This window comes from Saccopteryx bilineata, chromosome 2, assembly GCF_036850765.1.
Source record: "Saccopteryx bilineata isolate mSacBil1 chromosome 2, mSacBil1_pri_phased_curated, whole genome shotgun sequence".
NCBI classification, from domain to species: Eukaryota; Metazoa; Chordata; class Mammalia; order Chiroptera; family Emballonuridae; genus Saccopteryx; species Saccopteryx bilineata.
In genome coordinates this window covers 13906342-13927029 of record NC_089491.1, presented here as the reverse complement: position 1 = coordinate 13927029, position 20688 = coordinate 13906342, and the positions used below count along the sequence as shown (strand labels likewise).

The 20688-nt window shown below is 54.8% G+C and overlaps 1 protein-coding gene across 7 annotated transcripts in view; it reads left to right on the top strand.

Moving 5' to 3' along the window:
- The window catches only part of DAB2IP (DAB2 interacting protein), a 201677-nt gene that overhangs the window by 61969 nt on the left and 119020 nt on the right, over positions 1-20688 (top strand). For 2 of the 7 annotated variants that reach the window (XM_066256325.1, XM_066256324.1), the window contains exon 1: positions 9869-10109. The exons of 3 other annotated variants lie outside the window; for them this stretch is intronic. In XM_066256325.1, the coding sequence (XP_066112422.1) occupies positions 9986-10109 (124 nt within the window). In that variant the 5' untranslated portion in view covers positions 9869-9985. Of the gene's footprint in view, positions 1-9868; positions 10110-20688 lie in introns of those variants that run through there. 2 more of the 7 variants (XM_066256321.1, XM_066256319.1) reach the window with 1 other exon arrangement.

Sequence of the window (20688 nt, the reverse complement as noted above, 5' to 3'; positions counted from 1 at the left end):
GGGTGTGGAAGGCTTACCCAGGTCACTCAGCAGACTGGGGCCAGGCACAGCCCTGGGAGTCCTGGAGTCTTGGACCTCCCCAGCCAGGCTAGTGCTTCGCAGGGTAACATGGGGGCCAAGAAAGACTTTGTCCTGGGACCCCATAGCCCAGCAGGGGGCAGCACCTGCCAGCACCTCCTGAGGGCTCCCGGCTCCACTGTCAGCCAGGCAGAGTGGGAAGGCAGGTCTGTGCATGCATGGGTGCTTCTGAGAGAGTGAGTGACAGAGAGGGCACCATGGGGACACAGGAAACATGAGGTCAGAGAAAGGTCCATGCCTGACCTCTGGTGGCACAGTGGGTAAAGCGTCAACCCAGAAACGCTGAGGTTGCCGGTTCAAAGCCCTGGGCTTGCCTGGTCAGGGCACATATGGGAGTTGATGCTTCCAGCTCCTCCCCCTTCTCTCTGTCTCTCTATCCTCTCTAAAAATAAATAAATAAAAAAAAAATTAAAAAAAAAAAAAAAAAAAAAAAAAAAAAAGAGAAAGGTCCAGAAAACTCTGAAGGCGCCTTGCAGCTCCCTGGGCAGATGTTGCAGGGGGCAGGGGGATGGGGAGAGGGCCACAGTGACCAAGGGGCTGTATAGAGGTCTCTGTAATCCAGGCTGCTTCCCCAGGGCTCTTGACAGGACCAGGATCAACTCCGAGCCCCCACCCATGTTCCCTGGACTTTCTAATAAAGGCAGCCAGGAGGATGAGGGGTTGGGGGCAGCAGCCCAAACGCCAGCCCCAACTGCCCTCCTGGCTCCTCCGTATTGTGCTGGTAACAGCTTCAGCTGCGGCTGGGAACCAAGAAAGGACCAGGGTGTGTCTGAGTGACCTTGGGCAAGTCCCAAGCCCTTTGAGCGCAGGGTTGAGAGTGGGATGACTGCTAGATCACTAAAGTCCTTGGCAATTCCTAGCTGTGGGAGAGGAGCTTCACTTTCAGATGTTTTGAGGACAGGGAACAGTTTGGTAGTGAGCTCCCTGTCATCAGGGGTATGCCAGACAAGGCGGAGTGAGTCATGCAGCCACACAGCAGAAGAGCTAGTCTGGAGCCCAGATCCTCTGCCTCCCAGGCCCAGGTTCCCCTTAGGCTTTTGCCTGTGGTCTTGGACCATCCCTCCTCTACACCCTGACGCCTGTTTCTCTGTGTTAATTATTAATCAGTAGGAAAAGCCGCACCTGGGGAGAGGACCCGCTACAGGGGGCAGGGGGAGCCTGGCTGCTGATTTCCAGGATGACCTTGAACTTGTTTTGCTTGGCCCCAAACTTTCAGCTACTTCCTGTGCGGGCAGGCGCAGAAATTCTAGGGGCCCCAGCCCTTCCTCCTCCCCCTGCTGGAATTTCCAGACAAAATACTGTTCCCAGGGTGGGGGCAGGGCCAGCATTGTTCTGGCTCTCTAAAGAGGGGGGCGACAAGTTGCAGAAGCTACATTTAATTCTCACCTACACAGGCTTAGAGTGCCAGCTATGGGCTGGGTGTGGGACCCCCAGGAAAAGTCAGTGGATGTGAGAATCATGGCTGTGGCACAGACTGCCCCTCCTCTAACACCTGCTGTGGTTCCCATTTATGTTCCGGACCAGGCACAGAGGCTCTGAGCGTCAGTGCCCAAGGGTCCTGAAAAATCACCTAGGCCAACCTCATTTTGCAGGAGGGGACTTGTTCAGAGGCGCACAGCGAAATGAAGGCATTTATTCACCCATTCATTAATTCCTTGCCAGTGCCTGGGTAGAGTCAGGACTTACGGCCTGGCCTCTTGACCAACCCCAGGCAGCTGCAGCCTGCTGTCCTCATGTCTCGTGGAGAAAAGCCCAGGCCTGGAGAGCTGAAGTCGCCGGCTGCAGCCCGCATAGCTGCCCTTCTTTAAAAAAGAATGGGGGCTTTGAGCCCAGCTTCCAGCATTCACCCCCCTCATCGGAGGTTTATTGAGAACCGTTCTATGCACTGGGGATATGGCTATGACAGGCCTAATGAGGCCCCTGCCCTCATCAAGGTTTGGGGAAAGACAAGGAGTGAACAACTGAATACACAGATAAGATAGTTTCAGGAAGTGATAAGTTGAAGGAAATAAAACAGGGCAATGGGATAGGGCGTGGGGGTTGGGCAGAGGCACTTGAGATAAGGTGGGCGGGGAAGGCCTCGGAGGGTGTGATATTTGAGCCGAGGCCTGGGTGACAGGGCGGTGCTGACCACTGAGGACCTGAGGTTAATGTGTGAGGCAGAAGGAACAGCAAATGCAGAGGCCCTGAGAATCAGAGACTATGTTTGGCAAGTTTAAGAATGGGCAGGATATCCAGCTGAGTCTAGAGCCATCTTTGCCGGTGGCTCCCTAGAAATCTTTTAAGAATCTGGATTCCTTGGCCCTAACCCCCCAAGATTTGGACTCAGCGATGCTGGGGAATCTGTTTCTGAATGCTCCTGGTGTAGTTCGTGGGCATCTAGCCTTGGCCCACTCCTGCAGGCCTGCCTCATAGGGCCGACCCCTCCTTTCATCGCTGCAGAGTGAGGATCGGAGAGGGTTCTGACTTATTCAGAGTCAGGCAGCCACACAACAGAAGAGCTGGGTCTGGAGCCCAGCTCCTCTGCCTGCCAGGCCCGGGTTCCTTCCTTACCACTTTACTTCTCCCCTTCTGGAGGGGCTGCTTTGGCCTCATCCCTGCTTAGATCTCTCTCTCCATCTCTTTTCCCCATTCTTAGTGCTCTCACACATTGCACAGCCTGCTCCCCAGGGACCACTCCGTCCTCTGCTCCAGCCACACAAGTCTACACGCTGCCCTCAGCTGGTTTCCAGCCCTGGGCCTTCGTGATGCTGTCTTCCTCCAAGAATACAGTCCTCTGCTCTTTACTCAGGCAACTCCTACTCGACCTTGTAGCTCAGTACCAATGTCTCTTCCTTCAGGAAGCCTTCCAAGACTTCTTCCACCTCTGAATTTCTTCAGTGCAGACTTCAAATCAGATGGGCTCAGCCACTTTTCCCAAGTGCTGCCACCATCTCTCTGTCTTACTGAGAGCCTGCTCTGGGCTGGTAACTGCTGACCAACTCTGGCTGTCCTGCCCACAGATTAGTGGGGAAAGAGAAAGCCTGGATCCAGCAGATATTGTCCAGTTTATACACAGGGTTTTGATTTCCTATGCTATTTGGTCTTCTGTAATCTCACAAAGTATACAAGTCATTATGCTTATTGTAGAGTTGAGGAAACAGGCACAGAGAGGGGAAGGCACTAATCTGGGGTCACACAGCCAAGGTGCTGGTTCTTAACTGTGAATCCCGTGCTCTTGCAGCTCCCTGCCTAGGAGCTGGGTCCTGGGCCTGTTCATCTGCACTCCTTAGTGGGATCTGCCGGGATTGAGTGAGGCCCATCCCCCTGGAGCCCAGGCCAGTGCCAGCCATGGCATGGTTCACAGATGACCAGGCAGGTCTGCCTAGGAAGGGAAGGGGCTCTCTGCCCTCACACTGGGACCATATGTCACCCCCTCTGGTGGCCCAGTGGGCGTGGAGCTGTCTAGGCCCCTCAACTGGAAGGGGAGGAAGAAGCCTGGAGACTTGGAGTCTCTGCCCCAGGCCCGTGGGAGGAGGGCGATCGGTCCACCTGGAGCTTGGCAGCGTTTTTGGGTCAGGGCAGGGAGAGGAAGTACATGAAGAGAGTGGCTCCAGGCCTGGCCATCTGGGCTGAAATGCAGGCTGCTAGTGTGGGGGTGCAGAAGGAGGGGTCGGGCTGGGACCTGGAGACTGGATCCCAGCCTCTCCCGGCCGCAGGATCGGAGTGCTGAGCTCTGGGGACAGCCGGCCTGGCGTGGAAGCCCAGAGTACCGGTGTTCTGAGAGGGGTGGCCCAGGTCACTGAGAGGGAAAGGGGGTTTTGGTAGCTCTAACCTCCAGCGCCCACGTGTGGCCTCAGGCAAGGCCTCTCCCTCTCTGGGCCTCCCTTCCCGTCTGCAGGGAGTCAGGCTGCTCCATGCTGGTTGGGAGGGCAGTCAGACCCCCCGAGGACTGGAGAACTGATGCCAGATCCTCAGCTTGCCCTGCATGGGGCAGGGTCCCCCAGGCAAGTGGTTGTTCTGTGGGCCTCAGCCTCCCCGGCCCGTCATCTGCTCTGATGGTTCTTTCTCCATCTGACGGCCCAGGGTTTTATGACAGGCCCTTGACATGTACAGGGGAGATGTCTGTCCTCCTTTCTGGACAGAGGGAAATTTCCAGATCCTGATGGAATCCTCGGAGGTGGGCTGGGTGGAGATATGGCATCTCTGAGGCCCAGAGATGTCAAGGGGCTTTCTTTGAGTTCCACAGTGACCCTGCCCAGTGGCCTTCTGCCCCTGTAAGAGTCATGACCTCTCCAAGGCCTTACCGTCAGCCTAGGTTTGGGTGACTTGATTTAAAAAACACTCACACTCCCCGAGGCTTTGTCTGTGAGTGTCGAAACGTCCATGCTTGACCGATGACCCAGTTCCATCTCTGTTGAGGAGGGTAGAGCCATCCAAGCCCCAGGCCGTTGGGCCCTGGCTGGGCCACTTTTTGCAAAGGATGTCATTAAGTTTGTGGAGGGCTTTAGAGAGGAAGTCCCTGGGGGTGTGGGTGGGGCAGTGGAGGCAGCGGACACCTGGCTGGTATCAGAGCTTGAGTGTGGCCTCACAGGGCTCGCCTGCCCCCTCTGCTTTGTGTGGTGAGCCCCTGCTGCAGCCTCCACCACCTTCTGAATGAAGCCCCCACTCCTGGTCCAGCCTCATTCCCGGATGAACAGTGGACTCAGGAAGCTGTCATTGCTGGCCAGACAGGCCACGTCCCTGGGCAGAGGCCCACGGCATGCCTGCCCAAGGTTCCAGGGACTCCGAGGTTGGGAGCCGCCTGGGAGGCGGATGTGTACGGGGTCGCCTGGCTGGGGACTTCCCTGGTCACCCCTGCCCACCTTGTCCTGACAGGAAACCTGACACGTCTCCGTCCTCCAGACACCCATTGTGTGCGGCCTGGCGTGGGCTCCAGTGTTTCCCCTGTTAGGACTTCGGTCCCTCTTCATCTCCTCCTGTTCCTTGTCAAAGCTGTTTTTATTGTAGACAGGGACAGACAGACAGGAAGCGAGAGAGATGAGAAGCATCAACTCGCAGTTGCGTCACTTTAGTTGTTCATTATTTGCTTTCAATCATATGTGCCTCCAGCTGAGCCAGTGACCCCTTGCTCAAGCCAGGGACCTTAGGCTTCAGGCCAGCAACCTTTGGACTCAAGCCAGAGACCATGGGGTCATGTCTGTGATCCTATGCTCAAGCTGGTGACCCCGTGCCCAAGCTGGTGAGCCTGTGCTCAAGCTGGCGACCTGGGGGTTTTGAACCTGGGTCCTCAGTGTCCCAGAATAACACTCTATCTATTGTGCCACTACCTGGTCAGGTCAAAGCTGTTTTTAAAGGAAGGTTCCAGGCTGTGACCTCTGACCTCTCCTCCATCACTGTACTAAGTCATATTCAGCCTTAAGACTTACTTTTTTCCATCTACCTGGGTTCAAATCCAGACTCCTTAATTTTTTTAAATTTTATTTTGGAGTGAGAGAGAAAGAGAGAGAGAGAGAGAGAGGGGGAGGTCGGGAGGGAGAGAGAGAGAGAGAGAGGGAGGGAGGGAGAGAGAGAGAGAGAGAGAAAAGCAGGGTGGGGTGGGGGAAGAGCGGGAAACATCAACTCAACTCATAGTTGCTTCTCGCACATGCCTTGCCTGGGCAAACCCAGAGTTTCGAACCAGTGCCCTCAGCGTTCCAGCTCTGCACTTTATCTACTGTGCCACTGCAGGTTCAAATCCAGACTCAGCACAAGCTGTGGGACCTTAGGACACTTACACTCTCTGTGCCTCCAACATTTTCTGTAAAATGAATACAGTAACCATCTCCCTCACAGGATTGTTGTGAAATTAAATGAGAGAATGTGCCTAAAATGTTGCAGACAGGCTCTGGCCTACAGTGAGTGCTGAATAAGGTTTCTTAGTACTGAATTCAAACTTCACCCCAGACAGACCTTCCCAGGCCAAACTTGTAACCTTCCTGTGTTGGCAGCCTTGGATTTCTCCTGGTCCTCTCCGGGCCTGATCTGTCGCCTCCCTGTGGGGACCCTGGTGTTCGATAGCTGGTGCTTGTTGCTCTTGTTTTCTTCTGTACAAAAGGAACCCCCAGGAAAGGCTGGGCCTTTCTGCTTTCGGCTCAGCTGCAGAGATGGGTGAGCTGTCCTAACACTGAAAGAAATCTATCCTTTGTGGGCAGTTTTAGTCTTTTCAAAGGTAATTCTGATGGTAGGCTTTAGGCTCCTTCCTCACTGACTGTCCAGCTAACGCCCCCAGTGAGATGTGAGACTGCACCGTCTCACTGATGGTGGGTGCTGGTCCCCAGCCCTGCATCGGGTGCCCCTCCTGGCTCAGCCCAGCCCAGCCCTGGCCTGGCCTGTGGTTTACCTGGACGTCCAGCCCTGCTCTCAGGCCACCCACCACCTCCTCCCCAGCAGCGTATAATTCACCTCCAGACACGGGATGCTGCTCGCTCTCTGTCCAGAGGGAATTCTGTGTGTCCATCCCTCCCTTCTTCGCCTGTGTCCTCGTTATTCAGACCAGCTGGTGGGGTGTGATGGGGGTGGGGAGTGTCTCTTGTTGGCCCAGACTTCTTTTATAAGGCGATGTTTGAGCTGGGTCCTGAGGGAGACGGAGGAGTTCAACAGGTGGGTGCAGAGGGCAGAGCTTCATGGCAGCCATCTGACCAGCAGGATAAAGGCCGGATGTGGGAAGGCGTGGGGAGTCTTTGGAGGCCGAGGCAGATCCAGATGGGTGCACAGGTGGGGGTACAAGGGAGGCGGATGCTCTTGACCAAGGGGGTCCTTTTTTGTGCAGTGGGGGTTCACCTCTGGAGGCTTTGGAGGGTTGGTGAAGGTGGTCCTTGGGGGAAGGTCAGATCTGATTTAACCTGCAGAATTCCAGGCCCCACCCAGACTCACTGAATCAGGAGACTTGGGGGAACCTCAGAAATATGCACTTATAATGAGCTGGGGTGACTTGGAGGCTCGGGGTGTAGGAGCTGTAGCCTTGACCCCCATGACATGGAGGAGATGGGAGCTGGACCTATTCCGGGCCCCCTGGAGTCAAGACCACTGACAGGCTATATCAGTTTGGGGGGTCCTAGAGCTCACGGATTAGCAGTGCCTGGGAGGGGTCTGTAGCAGAAGTGGGGTGGTGATGGTAGGGTATTCTCAAGTGCCCCTCCTCCAGTCTAGGCAGTCTCCGGAAGGGGGCTGCTTCTGTTTAAAAAGAAGAGGCCACAGGGGCAGCGGGAGGGGGTGGGTGGCTTGTTCCACAGCAGGATTGATTCCAGATGCTCTGTTGGGCTTGCAAGGAGCAGTCTTTGTCTGTTTGCCCGCCCCGGGGGTCCTGGGCCAGGAGGAGGGGCAGGGAGCCTGGGCCCCTCTCTCCTAGCTCCTGCCCTGCCCCCTTCCTATTCAGTTATTCCAGCTGGTACCTGTGTGGTACCTACCCTGAGGAGATGTCCAGCTGACGTGGCTGGCAGTACTCACCTTGTCCTAAGGCCTGGAATGCAGAAGCCTCTTTCTCTTCATTAGCTGACCCTCTTCCCTCCGTAAGGCAGATAGGTTGGTCCCTAGCTTTGCCTTGTAGGCAGGGAGGCTGAGGCACAGAGAAGGAGCAGAGAAACCCAAGTTGAAGTAGAGGGACCTATCAGACTTTTGGAGCCCAACTGTCCTTACAGATGAGATCCTGAGTTCCTGGCTACTGCCTAAACCTGCTTGTTGAGGGACCCAGGGCAGAACTGCTTGTCCCAACCACTGTTCAGTGGGCTGGCAGGAAGGCTAGAAACTGGCTGATGGGGGGCATTCCTGCTTTGGGGAGAAGCTGGTCCAGCTGAACTCCAGGCCCTGGGAACAGAGGATTGTTATTCTACCCTGAGCTAGACTTCCTGGGGATTCTCTCTCCACTGAACACTGGTGGACCTAGCAGGGGAGGTTGTTCATTCCTGGAAGTACCAAGGGTGGGCAGGTGGCTGCGGAGCCTCACCCAAGTGCAGAACTTCAGGGTTGAGGAGGAAGATGCTTGCTGTGAAGACGCACAACTTGCCTCTGGACTGAGCCTGGGTCCAGCTCTTCCCAGGGCCCTCTGCACTTGTAAAAGATGCTGCTGGCAATGTCTACTATTGAAAATAAGCCAGAGCAATGCTCGTCCCAAAGGGGGCTAATGGGTTGCAAGCACTGTGGTTTTCCACCTTCCCAAGGGATCGGCCAGTACTCTGGGGAGAGGAGCCCAGGGTTGCTGATAGCGTTGGATAACCCAGACTGGGTTTGGAGGAGCCTTACTCCCCCTGCCCCTCCCCCCTGGTCCTGGGAAGGCGCCTGGCTTCCAGCTGTGATCCAGGCTTCTTCTGACCTGGGGGCCCTCCCCCTGGCTGAGGGAGCAAAGGAGGAGGCTACCCTTGTGAGGTTCAAAACCCGGCCTGGATTCTTGCCCAGACTGCCCCGCCCCCTCCAATGCCCTACCTTTTCAGCTGTTTAGAGGACATCCAAACTGTCCCAGGCATCCATGTGTGACTCTGCCACAAACACACCCCTAAGACTGTGTTAGGAGCCCCAGGCCGAGACCACTTGCCTTTGTTACTTTCCTTGCTACTGAGGCAAGTCAAATCTTTCTGTCCCGTTTAGTCCCTTTCTGTACTTGAGTGGGTGGAGCTCAGGCAGGTGGTTGTCCGAATAATTTGAAAGATAAATTCTGCTGTGCGGGCCAGGGACAGCTGGAGAGAGAGGGAGACCACCGAGCGTCCCGATTGTCGGGGAAGCCTAGAGGAGGTGTGCCTTAGAAGGATGGACTTTGGGCAGACGGAGTAAAGTAGGTTGGAGGGCAGTCCGTCCATGCCTGGTATAGGGCAAAGAGAAGTGAGAAGCGGGGGAGTGGTGGTGGTGGGGGGCTGGGGGCTGGAGGAGGGGAGTTGGTTAGGGACAGGTAACTGGAACCTTAAATGCCAAGGGAGGTTGTTTGGGCTTGAGGCTTTTTGGAGACTGGGGAGCCAGGGCAGGTTCTTGAGCTGGGGCATGAGTGATGCAGAGACAGCTTTTCAGCAGGAAAGCAGTAGAGTCGTTGGCACCCGCCCACCTCCCAGCCTCAGTTTCCCACCCCTGCAGTAGGGAAGTGCTGGCCTGTCCTGTCCTGCTCTGCCGGCAGGCTGGCCAGAGCTGCTGCCTGTGCCCAGTGGGAGAACACTTCACAGCCTCTGTGGGATTTTATTTAGGGTGAGTTTAGATCAAAAGGGGCAAAATGTTGAGATTTGGCAAAGCCCCACTTGGATACACAGTGTGTTCATTATGTTTTCTCTCCCCTGTGTGTGTTGGACATACACATCATCATTTTAATTATATAAAACTATGTATCAAACGGGACAGTTTTTAAGAGGTGAAGGCTGGGCAAGTATCCTGTGGGCAACGAAGTCTTTTTAACCTGGCTGGGACAGGGGACAATGGAATAATGTGTTTGAGGGTCGATACTCAGCTTAGTGGGCTTGTGGCAGAGCCCACCGCCCTGGCCGCCCCACGTGCGCCCTGCCCTGTGCCGGGGAGCGCGCACCTGCGAGTGTCTGGGCCGAACCGCCGCGGAGTGGTTGGGCATCGTTGCTCAGGTGCGGGCGCCGGAGGCAGTGACCCTCCTGGGGACCTGCCTGGGGTCCCGGGGCAATCCAGGCCGCCTCGCCCCTCGGACTCCAGGCCGGGATTTCTCCCGCACTGACTTTTCGGGCCGGTGCCAGCCCGGCCCCGGTCCCTGGCCCCCGTGGCGGGGCCGGCTGCTCTGGGGAGGGCGGGGACAGGAGGAGGAGTTCGAGCGACTTTGTGGGGCAGGCTTAGCCTCCGCGCACCAGCGCGCGGGGAAACGCTGGGACGCCCGCCGGGCCGGCCCGAGCGGGTGATGGGGCCCGTGTGAGCGCGGCCAGGCCCGGCCCAGTGCCCGGCGGGCGGCAGCATGTCCGCGGGCGGCAGCGCCAGGAAGAGCACCGGGAGGCCCTCCTACTACTACCGGCTGTTGCGGCGGCCCCGGCTGCAGCGCCAGAGGAGCCGCTCCCGCAGCCGGACCCGGCCTGCCAGGGGTAGGCGCCACCCCGACCCCCGACCCCTGACCCCCAGGCCCTCCCTACCACCACTTCACCACCTGATGCCCTGGAATGCCAGGAACCCTGGATCCTTCTATTTCCCCCGGACTCCCGTTTCCTCCTCTTGTACTTGTCCGTTTCTGTGTCTGCTTGAGCCCTGTTCCCGGAGCTGCTCTCTCATTCTCCACCCTCAGTGGGGAAACTGAGGCTCCAGTGTCTCCCCTTAGGCAGGGAAAGGGGATATTCCAGTCCAGGGTTCTCTCTTCTCCACCTGAGACTCCGCCTCCTGCTCCACTGTTCCTCAGTTTACTCAGCAGCTGGGCAATGAAGTGGCACGGATCTCGGCTTGGTCTCACCTTGCCCTCTGCTCTGGCCTCTCCGCTTGGCCCCCATCCCCACGTGCCCTCCTCAGGGACTTAACAGGCTCTTCCACCTCTTGGTGGAGGGACAGGTGCTTGGACTTCAGGGGACCCTGGGGACAGGGTCCTTGGCTTCAAAGGAGGCTAGACTTGTAGGATTTATCTGGGACCCCTCCCAGTGGGTGGGTGCCACCTCCTTTGAAAAGAGTTTCTCTCTTTCAAGCCCTGGAGTCTGGACTGGGAGGAGGGGGAGGTTCAAGCAGCATTTTCTTTTTCCAGTAACAGGATCCTCAGCTGGAAACGGGTGTGATTCAGGGGGCTGCTCTCTGGGCCGGGTAGGGGGAGGTGTACTTCCTTCCACTGCTGGGTGGGAGGGAGGAGAGAGGGAGGCCCCCTGGAAGGAGGAGCTCTTAGAAACTGCCTGGGAGGCTCAGAGCCCAGGAGAAAGTCTCAGGCCCTCTGAGGTGCCCCTGGTAGGAGGGAGGAGGGTGGTCAGTAGCACCCAGCAGGATCCTGGGCTGAGTTTACACCATCAGGTTGTCTTGGGAATGGGGAAGGCTGGCTCTGAACCTGATTGGAGAGGTGGTAGAGCAAATCTGTGCTGGGAATCTGGTAGACCTGGTGTGAAATCCCTACCATTCCCCGTGCTGGTTGTGTGGCCTGGGCCCTCTGGTTCATGTTTCCCACGAACTTCAGTTTTCTTGTGGCTTTGAGTATAAATGAAGCAGGTGGGCAGTAAATGCTTATTTGCTTACCCCAGAACGGGAGAAGACTTTTCCCATGGTCAGGGTTGCGTAACAATATACAGGCTTCCTCAGGAAGTCGGTAGTTCCTGAAGTAGTGAGTTTCCCGTGCTTGGAAGGGTTCAAGTTGAGGCTGGGAGGTGTGCACAGGTGCGTGCTGGGAGTTCAGTCTCCAGGGTTCTCTCAGGGTGTGTAACCCATCCCTGACCCTTACCTTTCTTGCAGTGGCCTCCAGCTGGTCTCTTCCTCCAGGTTTGGTCTGGGAGAATGGATATTTGGGTTCAAGCACTGTGACTCGGGGCAAGTCACTTCCCTTTTCTGAGTCTTAGTTTCTTTTCTTTCTTTTTTTTTTCTGTATTTTTCTGAAGCTGGAAACGGGGAGAGACAGTCAGACAGACTCCTGCATGAGCCCTACCGGGATCCACCCGGCATGCCCACCAGGGGGCGACGCTCTGTCCACCAGGGGGCGATGCTCTGCCCTTCCAGGGTGTCACTCTGTTGTGACCAGAGCCACTCTAGCGCCTGGGGCAGAGGCCGAGGAGCCATCCCCAGTGCCCGGGCCATCTTTGCTCCAATGGAGCCTTGGCTGCGGGAGGGGAAGAGAGAGACAGAGAAGAAGGAGAGGGGGAGGGGTGGAGAAGCAGATGGGCGCTTCTCCTGTGTGCCCTGGCCGGGAATCGAACCTGGGACTTCTGCACGCCAGGCCGACGCTCTACCACTGAGCCAACCGGCCAGGGCCAAGTCTTAGTTTCTTGAACTATAAAAGGGTCTAGCAGTATTGGAAGATTCCATGAGAAAATGGGTTCATGCTGTGAGAAAGGCCCTGCCCTGCTCACCCGCTCAGTGCCCTCTGTGACCTTTCCCACCACTCTTCACCCCAGCCTGGTTTTGCCCTTGCCACAGAGAAGCTGGGAGGACTGGAAGTCTCTCTTCTCAGCTGACTAGGCATGAGACAGTCACCGTGTCTGGGTTTCGCCTGAGCCCTAGCTTTCAGTCCCCATCTGTGTAGGAGTTCCTGCATTGCGCCTCAGCCTTGTAAGAGCTTGAAGCCTATGGGGTGGGGGGGGGGGGGAGACTGTCACTGAACAGAAGTGACAACCGGGGAAATCAGGGAGGCCTTCACAGAGGAGGTGACATTTAGATTTTCCTCTGCCGAGAGAGCAGTTCCAGTTCAAGCCCCAGCTCTCCACAAAACTATCCTCTGGCCAGTTATCTCGCCAAGCCTCAGTGGCCTCATCTGGTGAACATGGGTGGTGACGCAGGGCTGTTTAAGAAATGAGGGCAGATGCATGGAAGTTAGAAGCCTGTGCAGCCTGGGACTTAGGTCCCAGTTGAGAGTGAACTCTTATTGCCCTTACCCTGGACAGAAGGCACGGCCTGTGCCGAAAAGGGAGAAGGAAAAGGTCTTAGGTGTTGTAGACAGAGTTTGTCCTGGGGTGGGGGAGGGGTAAGGGACGGGGACTGGGGAAGAGCTAGAACAGTAGTTTGGGCCTTACAAAGGGCCTAGAGTGATGGAAGTCATGGGTGGGGGGTTGAGAGCTGCCTGGCAGTGAGAGAGGTGGAGGTTACAGGCCTCCTGCCCGCCTGGGTGGGCGGTGGCTAAAGCCCCCTCCACTACTGACCTCCCTCTATTGTAGCCCCAGATCCATGACTCTGACCCTAGGGCCATCCCTCCTGAAGACAGCACTCCCACCCAGGTTGGAACTCATCCTGTCTGATCTCAGGCCTCATCTCCCCACCTGGATGGGGACTTGTTCCCATGGTGCTGACATCAGACCTCAGAGGAAGAAGTGGTACCCAGCACCCCAGCCTTGGTCAGGCCCTTGCTCACACCCATTCTGGCCTCTGCCACAAGCCAGGAAGGAAAGTGACTGAGAATTTGGGGCAGGGGGTGTGTTGATTCAGAAACAGGGAAGTACAGGGAAGAGTTGGCAGTCAGCGGGACCCACAGCTGGCGTGTCTGGGGAAAGGGTTGTGGCCAGGCTGCCACCTCTGAGGAAGCTCCCTGTCCCCCATCCCCCACTGCTCCTCGGGAGTGGTGGGAGGGGGCGCACTGCAGACTTGAGAGCCAGACTTTCTCCCTGGCAGGGGAAGACAGTGTAGGTAGACCCCCTGGTTTGAGTAAGCAGGGCTCTTACCTTCTCTGGGCCCTGATTTCCCCATCTGAAGAATGGGCAGAATGGACCTGCTGTTGAAACAGCCAGAGGTAGGGTGGAAACAGTGGAAAGAGTGGGTTCTGGCCATTTCACATTGTACTTTGTGACCCTAAGCCCTCTTGAAGGTAGGTGTGGCCCATGGGCTTGAGGGGTCCTATTCTCAGTAAAGTGTCACCAGACAGGGTGCTTTTTCCCCAAGGTCAAGAAAAGCCTTGTCTGATCTACCAGGACTGCTGGGGGAAATGCAAGTTTTCCTCTCACTCTAGGGAAAGCCTGGCCCATTCATTCAGCAAATAAACACGTTGCAAGCACCTGTGTGCAGGGCTCCAGGCTGGGCAATGGGCATGTGTGTGTATGACTGGCTTGCACTCCCAGCCCCTTGCCAAGCCTCATCTGTTGGGGTGGCCGGCTTGTTGAGGGGTACTAGGGCACAGAACACTTTGTTTAGAGTACAGAACAAAGGTTAGTGGGGGATAGGGGCTGTACCCTCAGCTCAGACACAAGCTGGTTGTGTGACTCTGGGCATATCTTAGGGCCTCAGTTTCCCCATCTGTCAAGTGGGGCTAATAAGGAAGCCTGTTGAAATGCCCAAACCCACATTCATGGGAGGTTTTGATTCTTTTCACATCTTCATCTGAGTGTTTCCAGGGGTCCAGCCACATGCCAGGCCTGCCTGGGTGCTGAGGACTTGGGGGACGTTTTCTTCTGAGACAGTCATTTCCCCCTCCACCCCCTTCCAGACCTCCATTGTGTGGCCCTGTATCTTGGCTTCTGTGTGACCCCCCTCCTCCTTTCTACGTGAGCCTATTACCTGGCAGGATCTGGGGAATTTTCAGAGGGGGTTCCCAGGAATGTCTCAGCACACTGAGGAATGCAGGCAGGAGGGCTTCACACAGGTTCCCAGGAGCGCTGGAGTTGACCTCTTAAGATAGTGGTTCCTGTCCTGGGCTTAGAACTGGGCAGCTGAGTGATCTACTCCCTGAGGTCCAGATGGGGACACTGAGGCACAGAGGGTCCCCCATCACAGAGTGGGGTATGAAATCTAGGGCTGCTGACCCCAGTGAAGATGGTGACGTGGTTGGGAAGAGTTAGCTGCTTTCTAACTGGTAGCAATGCTTAGGGAAGGACCTGGGTGTCACCAGAGGGAAGGGCAAGGCTGGGACCGCTCCATGGGGACTCTGGCTTCAGTGAGTGGCCCCTGGGCAACAGCTTGGACCCTGTAGGCTGGACAACCCTGAGCACAGCCCTCAAGGTGGGGGCTGGTTATGTCTTGTGACAACCCCCCTCTAGTCTTCATATGTCCCCTAAGGACCCAAGGCCTGGCTCTCTGCCCCTAACTTAGATGTGCCCCTGAAATTATACATGTACCTTTTTTTGCCTTGTCTCTTCCTCTGTTCCTGCTGAGACACAGTCCTTCCTTTAGGTTTTGAACCCTGCTTCTCCAGGCCCTCCTCACCCTTACATGCCTCAGGGACTGGGAGGCTCATTACTCCTATCACAGCATATAATAAAAGTAAAATTGGCTTCTGTTTGCTTGGGCCTACTCAGTACCTGGCAGAGAGCTTAACTCTGCTCTTGCCTTATCTCAGTTAATGCTTGCAAGAACCCCGTGAGATGGACACCGGTACTATCTTTATTTTATAGATGAGGAGACTATGGCCCGAGAGTAGGAAACTTGTCCAGCGTCACACAGCTCTGAGACAGTGGAGCCCAGCTCTGCCCGACTTCAGATTCTGAGTCTGTAGATGCACCACTTCCCTGTCCCGTGGGCGGGCAGATCTTTCTGTGGTTGGGCCTCGGCTTAGATAAGGTCACTTCTATCTGATTTCACAGTCTGCCGCTCTACTGTGTGTGCTCGAACTTCATCTCCCACGATCCTGGCCATAACTCCGGAGAGAGGCAGGGCAGGGACTTTGTTGGCATCAGTCGGGGGGGGGGGGCATGGGGTTAGTCTTCCTGGGTGGCCCCTCTACTTGCCTAGGTTGACTCAGGTGATTCCCTCAGACCCAGGCTCTTCCAGGACCCCCACCCCTGTATTCTGCTCTCAGACATGCCCGCCAGCCATGTGCATTCTCCGGGCAGGTCTCAGGTCTTGTGGGCTCAGTTCTGTTTCTCCACCAAATCTCTTTGTGTTGATGGTTTAGCGTTTCGTGGGTTGAAGTCCCTGGAGACGGTCAGCCAGCCCGACATCCACTTCCCAGAGCTCTCTGGGTCCTGGACGGAGGCCAGAGACCCCCGTTCATCTGCTGAATGTCAGCCTCTTGGTCTTTGTGTTTGTTTCTGGTCCTCCCTCGTCACCTTTAATAATGATGGTCATTGCTTCCTTTTACCTAGCTGAAGGTGTGTCCTAAGACCTTCCCCTGATTATCTCATATCTCATTTTAACTCTCCAACCCTCTCAGGAGCTAGGGCTCATTGTCCTCACTTCCCTTTGCCAGGTGAGGAAACTGAGCTCAGTGCCTAGTTTGCTCACTGTAAACTCGCTTGCTTTATGAGGCAAACTCCAGCTGAAGCCAGTAGACTCCAGAGCTTACACTTTGAACCATGTGTAGAAGCCCAGTGCTTCTCCTCTTTGGTTGGTGCAGTTCAGAGAGGACCGGGTGGGCCCAGAGTGCACCCTTGATCTCAGTGGGTCATGACTCCCCGGTGCTCTCTGTCTGCCCCCTTGCATCCGTACTTACTGAACCTGGGGGGTACAGGATGAGACTGGAGCCCGCTCTGCGTGGCTGCTGATGGGGGAGGTTGGAGAGATTGTCCTATGCCCTCTTATAGCTCAGCTCAGCACTGGGAGCTACCTTTTCCCCTAGACAACTGGGAAAACCCAGCCCCCAGGGCCAACGCTGTTTGTCCAAGGTCACGTAGAGATGTCCATGAGAGGCCCAGGTCTGGAGTCCAGACGCCTTTGCACCCTATTTTAGTGTTGGTTTTGTTTGTTTTTTTTTGCTTTTCCTAAGATTAGCCCAGTTTGGGAAACGGAGGCAGCTGGGCTCTTTGTTGAGTCTTCTTATGAGGGGAGGTCCCTGTGTAACTTGACCCGAAGGTGCTCACATCCTTGACCACGTGCATGCTTTGCTTAGAAATGACATGAAGCCTTTTGACTATTTTTAACAGAAAAGCAATGAGTGGTTGTGATATTTCCACTGCACCTTCCTCTTGAGGCCACTTGGTTAAATGTCAGGAAAGGGAGAGTATTTCCTGGTCAGTTCAGGAACATTTGGAGCTTGCTGGTTGCTGAAGTTTTGTTTTCTGTGAAGTAGGTGTTTGGGGAGTCAGTCACCCCCCCCCATCCTCCCACCCCCCTACCCCACCCCCACTATTCCCTGGGAAGGTTGGGCTTTGACAGTTGTTGGGAGGAGGGATTTGAGGATGAGGAACCCAGATGCCCTCCCATGGAGTGGCAGGGTGGTTATTTTTAGCTGTCGTGAGCCAGTAGAGGCATTTCAGCATTTGTTCAATATTTAATTAACCATCTGAAAATGGCCCATGTGGGCGCGAGTTTGGGAGCTGCTCTCTGGGCAGTGATTTCCTCTGATTGCATAAATAAGGAAGCAAGGGGAATCTCAATAGCCCTCCAAATAATAATAATGAAAAAGAAAAAAGAAAACGTCGACGCAGTCCTCAAAAAGGACAGGCTTGGTGCCGCAGCCTAGACAGGCCACCTGTGCGCTAGCGGAATAGATGAGCCCACTAGGACGCCCGCGTGTCCTTGGAAATGCAGCGGTGCTGGGTCTGTGAGTCTCAGGCTCCACAGCCTCCTGGCTTAGATTCGGGGTGGGTTTTCCCCCCTTCACCAGGTTCCTGTGTTGACTTTGACAGCTGCCGGGTACCCGAGAGGAGGTTTGGGGATTCTGCTTTTGGAAGTCTTGTTAGCTTTTATTTCCCTCTCCTCTTCCCCTTGACAGACAGGAGAGCACCGTCGGCATCTGGGCTGTGTTATTTCTTTTCTTCTCGGCCCTTGGAAGTGATGTGTTGACACGGCTGCGAAATGAAAAAGGCAGTGCAGGGAGGAAGATGTGGGGGCCGTGAGGCTCCGCCCCCCTCCCCCTTTCCCGGAGGAATAATGTGATAAAGGCGCAGAGGGGCGGGGCCGGAGAGTGAGGCCAGGAGGAGCGGGGCAGCGGGCATGGGCAGCTTCTCAGTGTCCCTCTTGGCATGAGGGTTTACAGAGCTTGGATTTGGAGATTGGAAACCAGTAAACGGACAATCTGAGATAGTCTTAGGAAAAAGTGGTTTTCTAACCATTTATACCTCTGTTTTGGGGACTGACTTTGGCTCAGGAATGTGGCCAGGTGTATCCCGCCTGCCCCGTAAAGGCAGTATGACCTCAGACAAGTCACCAAACAGCTCTAGGCTCAGAAACACTTCTAGCAAATAGATGTGACAAGGCATAAGCTCTCATTATAGGCTAGGCGAATTGTCATTATCTGTGCATCTAAAGCCCGAGGGGTTAATTGCAGCTCTATTAGGGCTGATCTAGAAACAAAATGTGATGCCTGTGGGGATCAGAAACTTCCAGGTGGTCCCTTGGCATTTCGTTCCCCCAGAGGCGGCTACAAGTGTCACTTGTACTTGTTCAGAGCAGCAGAGCTTGAGTGAAGCCACCTACTGTTTGCAAGTCCTGTGCCAGGGGCGGCCCTGGAGGACATGGTCAGCCTCCACACCCTCAGGGAGCTGAGCCCAGTGGGAGGGAGTCCTGTGATCAGGGTAGCAGATGGTGTGACGGGAAGGGTAAGCGGAGCCTTGAATGGTGAGCCAAGAGGGCGGAGCTCCCCCGTTAGGCCACAGGGAATCAAAGAAAGGGTTTTGAAAATAACAGTTATTACAGTAGCAACGACTTTGATTTTTTGAGCACTCACACAGTGTCAGGCGCTCTTCTAAGTCCTTTACGTGCATCATTTTATGAAATCCTCATTCTCACAGATATCAGCCCCAGTTTGCAGATGAGAAAACTGAGGCCCAGACGGGTCAGACTGGTTCAGTGACCTGCTCAGCATCCCCCGGCTACTGAGTGCAGAGCCCAGCATTGTCTGAACTCACTGCACTTACTGGATCTGGGATTTAGGGCAGCGGTCCCCACCCTTTTTTGGGCCACGGACCGGTTTAAGGTCAGAAAATATTTTCACAGACCAGCCTTTAGGGTGGGACGGATAAATGCACAAAATAAAATTATGCGACCGGCGTAAAAACTGTGGTATTTTTAAATATAATTGTTGAACTTACGAGACAAGTGTCAAGAGTGAGTCTTAGACGGATGTAACAGAGGGAATCTGGTCATTTTAAAAAAATAAAACATCGTTCAGACTTAAATATAAATAAAATGGAAATAATGTAAGTTATTTATTCTTTCCCTGCGGACCGGTACCAAATGGCCCACGGACCGGTAGCGGTCCGTGGCCCGGGGGTTGGGGACCACTGATTTAGGTGAATGACTTTAAGCAACCAGCAAGCTAGACTGGCATGGTCCAGGGATCATAGATGACAATGTTGGCTGTCCAGGAGCAAGAGGAATGGTTCTGAACTGGGAGACAGGGTGAAGGACCAAGCAGTTTTGGGAGTGGGGGTAGCAGTGGGCCTGTGAGGAGGTACCCTGGAGGACTTAGCGAGGATGCAGGGTTTGGAGACCCAGCTAGGTGCTTGTAGGGGAATCCCAGAGGAATCCAGCAGGTGTGGGGTCCCGGGAGGCAGAGGGCAGGCAGGTTGAAAAGCACGGACAGTTCGGAGGATGTGCCACATGGGAGAGACCGCCACCCATCTGATGATCAGTGCCAGTGGGACTGGCATATTTTCTCCCTGACCAGCAGCAAAATAAGTACAGTAAGGGCGGTGCAATGACATTGCCATGACATCCATTTCATTGTAACCTATTTCAGTCACGCTCCTATAGTCTCAGACTCCTATAGTCTGAGATGATGGTGTTTGGATGCTTTGGGGGGTCAGAACATTCTTTTTGTGACATATAGGATGGTGTTAATGCGTTGTCTTAACATTGTATTTGACAAAGCAAGAAGTCAGTGGTCCTGTGTCACCCAGCCCCATATTATGCTACCCCATTGTTTTATTTATGAACATCGAACAGGTTCCTGAAATTCCAAAATGATGGGAGCCTGGCTCTCAGGAGAGAGAGGTCCAGGGGTCATCTTTACAGCCAGAGGGGTGGGAGCTGGTGGTGGCATAAGGCTTTTGGAAAGGCTTAGGCAGGTGGGGAAGGTGTTTGGTCAGGAGGGGGACCAGCATGCTGTGGGAGTGGCTAACAGGCTTGCCCTGGCTCTCCACGCTGCAGGGTGGGAGTGGCACCAGACTGGGCAGAGGCACCTTTGGGGTGGGACAGGTACTGGAAGCCAAAGGAGGTCAAACAGTGGGGGTGCGGGGTGGTGTGCAGAACTGGACCATGTTGAAGTTTGGTGGGAATGGAGGTCTGGGAGCTGCTGGGCTTCCCATTAACTGTCCATACAGTCGCAATTCCACCTGGTGTCTAGGAACCTGTTCAGAGTGGCACGTTTAGCAACGAGCAGTTTGGGGGCCTGAGCACCCTCCCCCATCAGTAGCAGCCTCTGAATTCTCTTGGGCTGGGACACCCTGAGCTTTTACACAGGTAGTGCTGTCTGCAGAGGGAAGGGCCAGTGTGAGGAGCAGGAACTCTGGGTCTGGGAGCGGGACAGCCCTTCGCAGGGAGCTGCGTGCGGAAGACGCTCATGCATTACTTACCAACTGGTTCCAGAGGAGACCACCAGTTATTTTAAAAATACACATATATAATGTTTATGTTGGTGTTTCCTTCCTCCTCCTCCCGCCTCCAACTCCCAGGATTAAAAGAGCAATAAAATCCATTATAGAAGAGAAGAAAATAAAATTCTCTTTTCATTCCAGTGCCCAGTGATAAGCTCTGGGTGCATTTGGGGGTTATTTCCAGACTTTTCCCTTTCTTCCTGGAATTTTCTGAAAAGTCAAAATTATTGGAAAGTATAAAAGGTATATATAGCACATAACATTGCAGATACCCGTGCACTCACCTCTCAGGTTTAACAAGCCTTCACGTAGCCATACTTCCCTTTTCTTCCTCTGTTTCTTAGAAGTGAGACAACTCAGGTGTAGCAGGGCTCGGCTAAGTGCAGCCCGCAGGCCAAATCCAGCTGCCACCTGCTCTGTACGATCTGCCGGCTGAGAAGAACTTTTACTGTTTTCAAGGGCTGAAACAAAAATCAAAAGAGGAATAATATTTCATCACATGTGAAAGTGATCTGAAATTCAAACTTTCGTGTCCCTAAGTCAAGTTTTCTTGGGACACAGCCACAGTCCTTCCTTTCCCTATGGTCTGTGG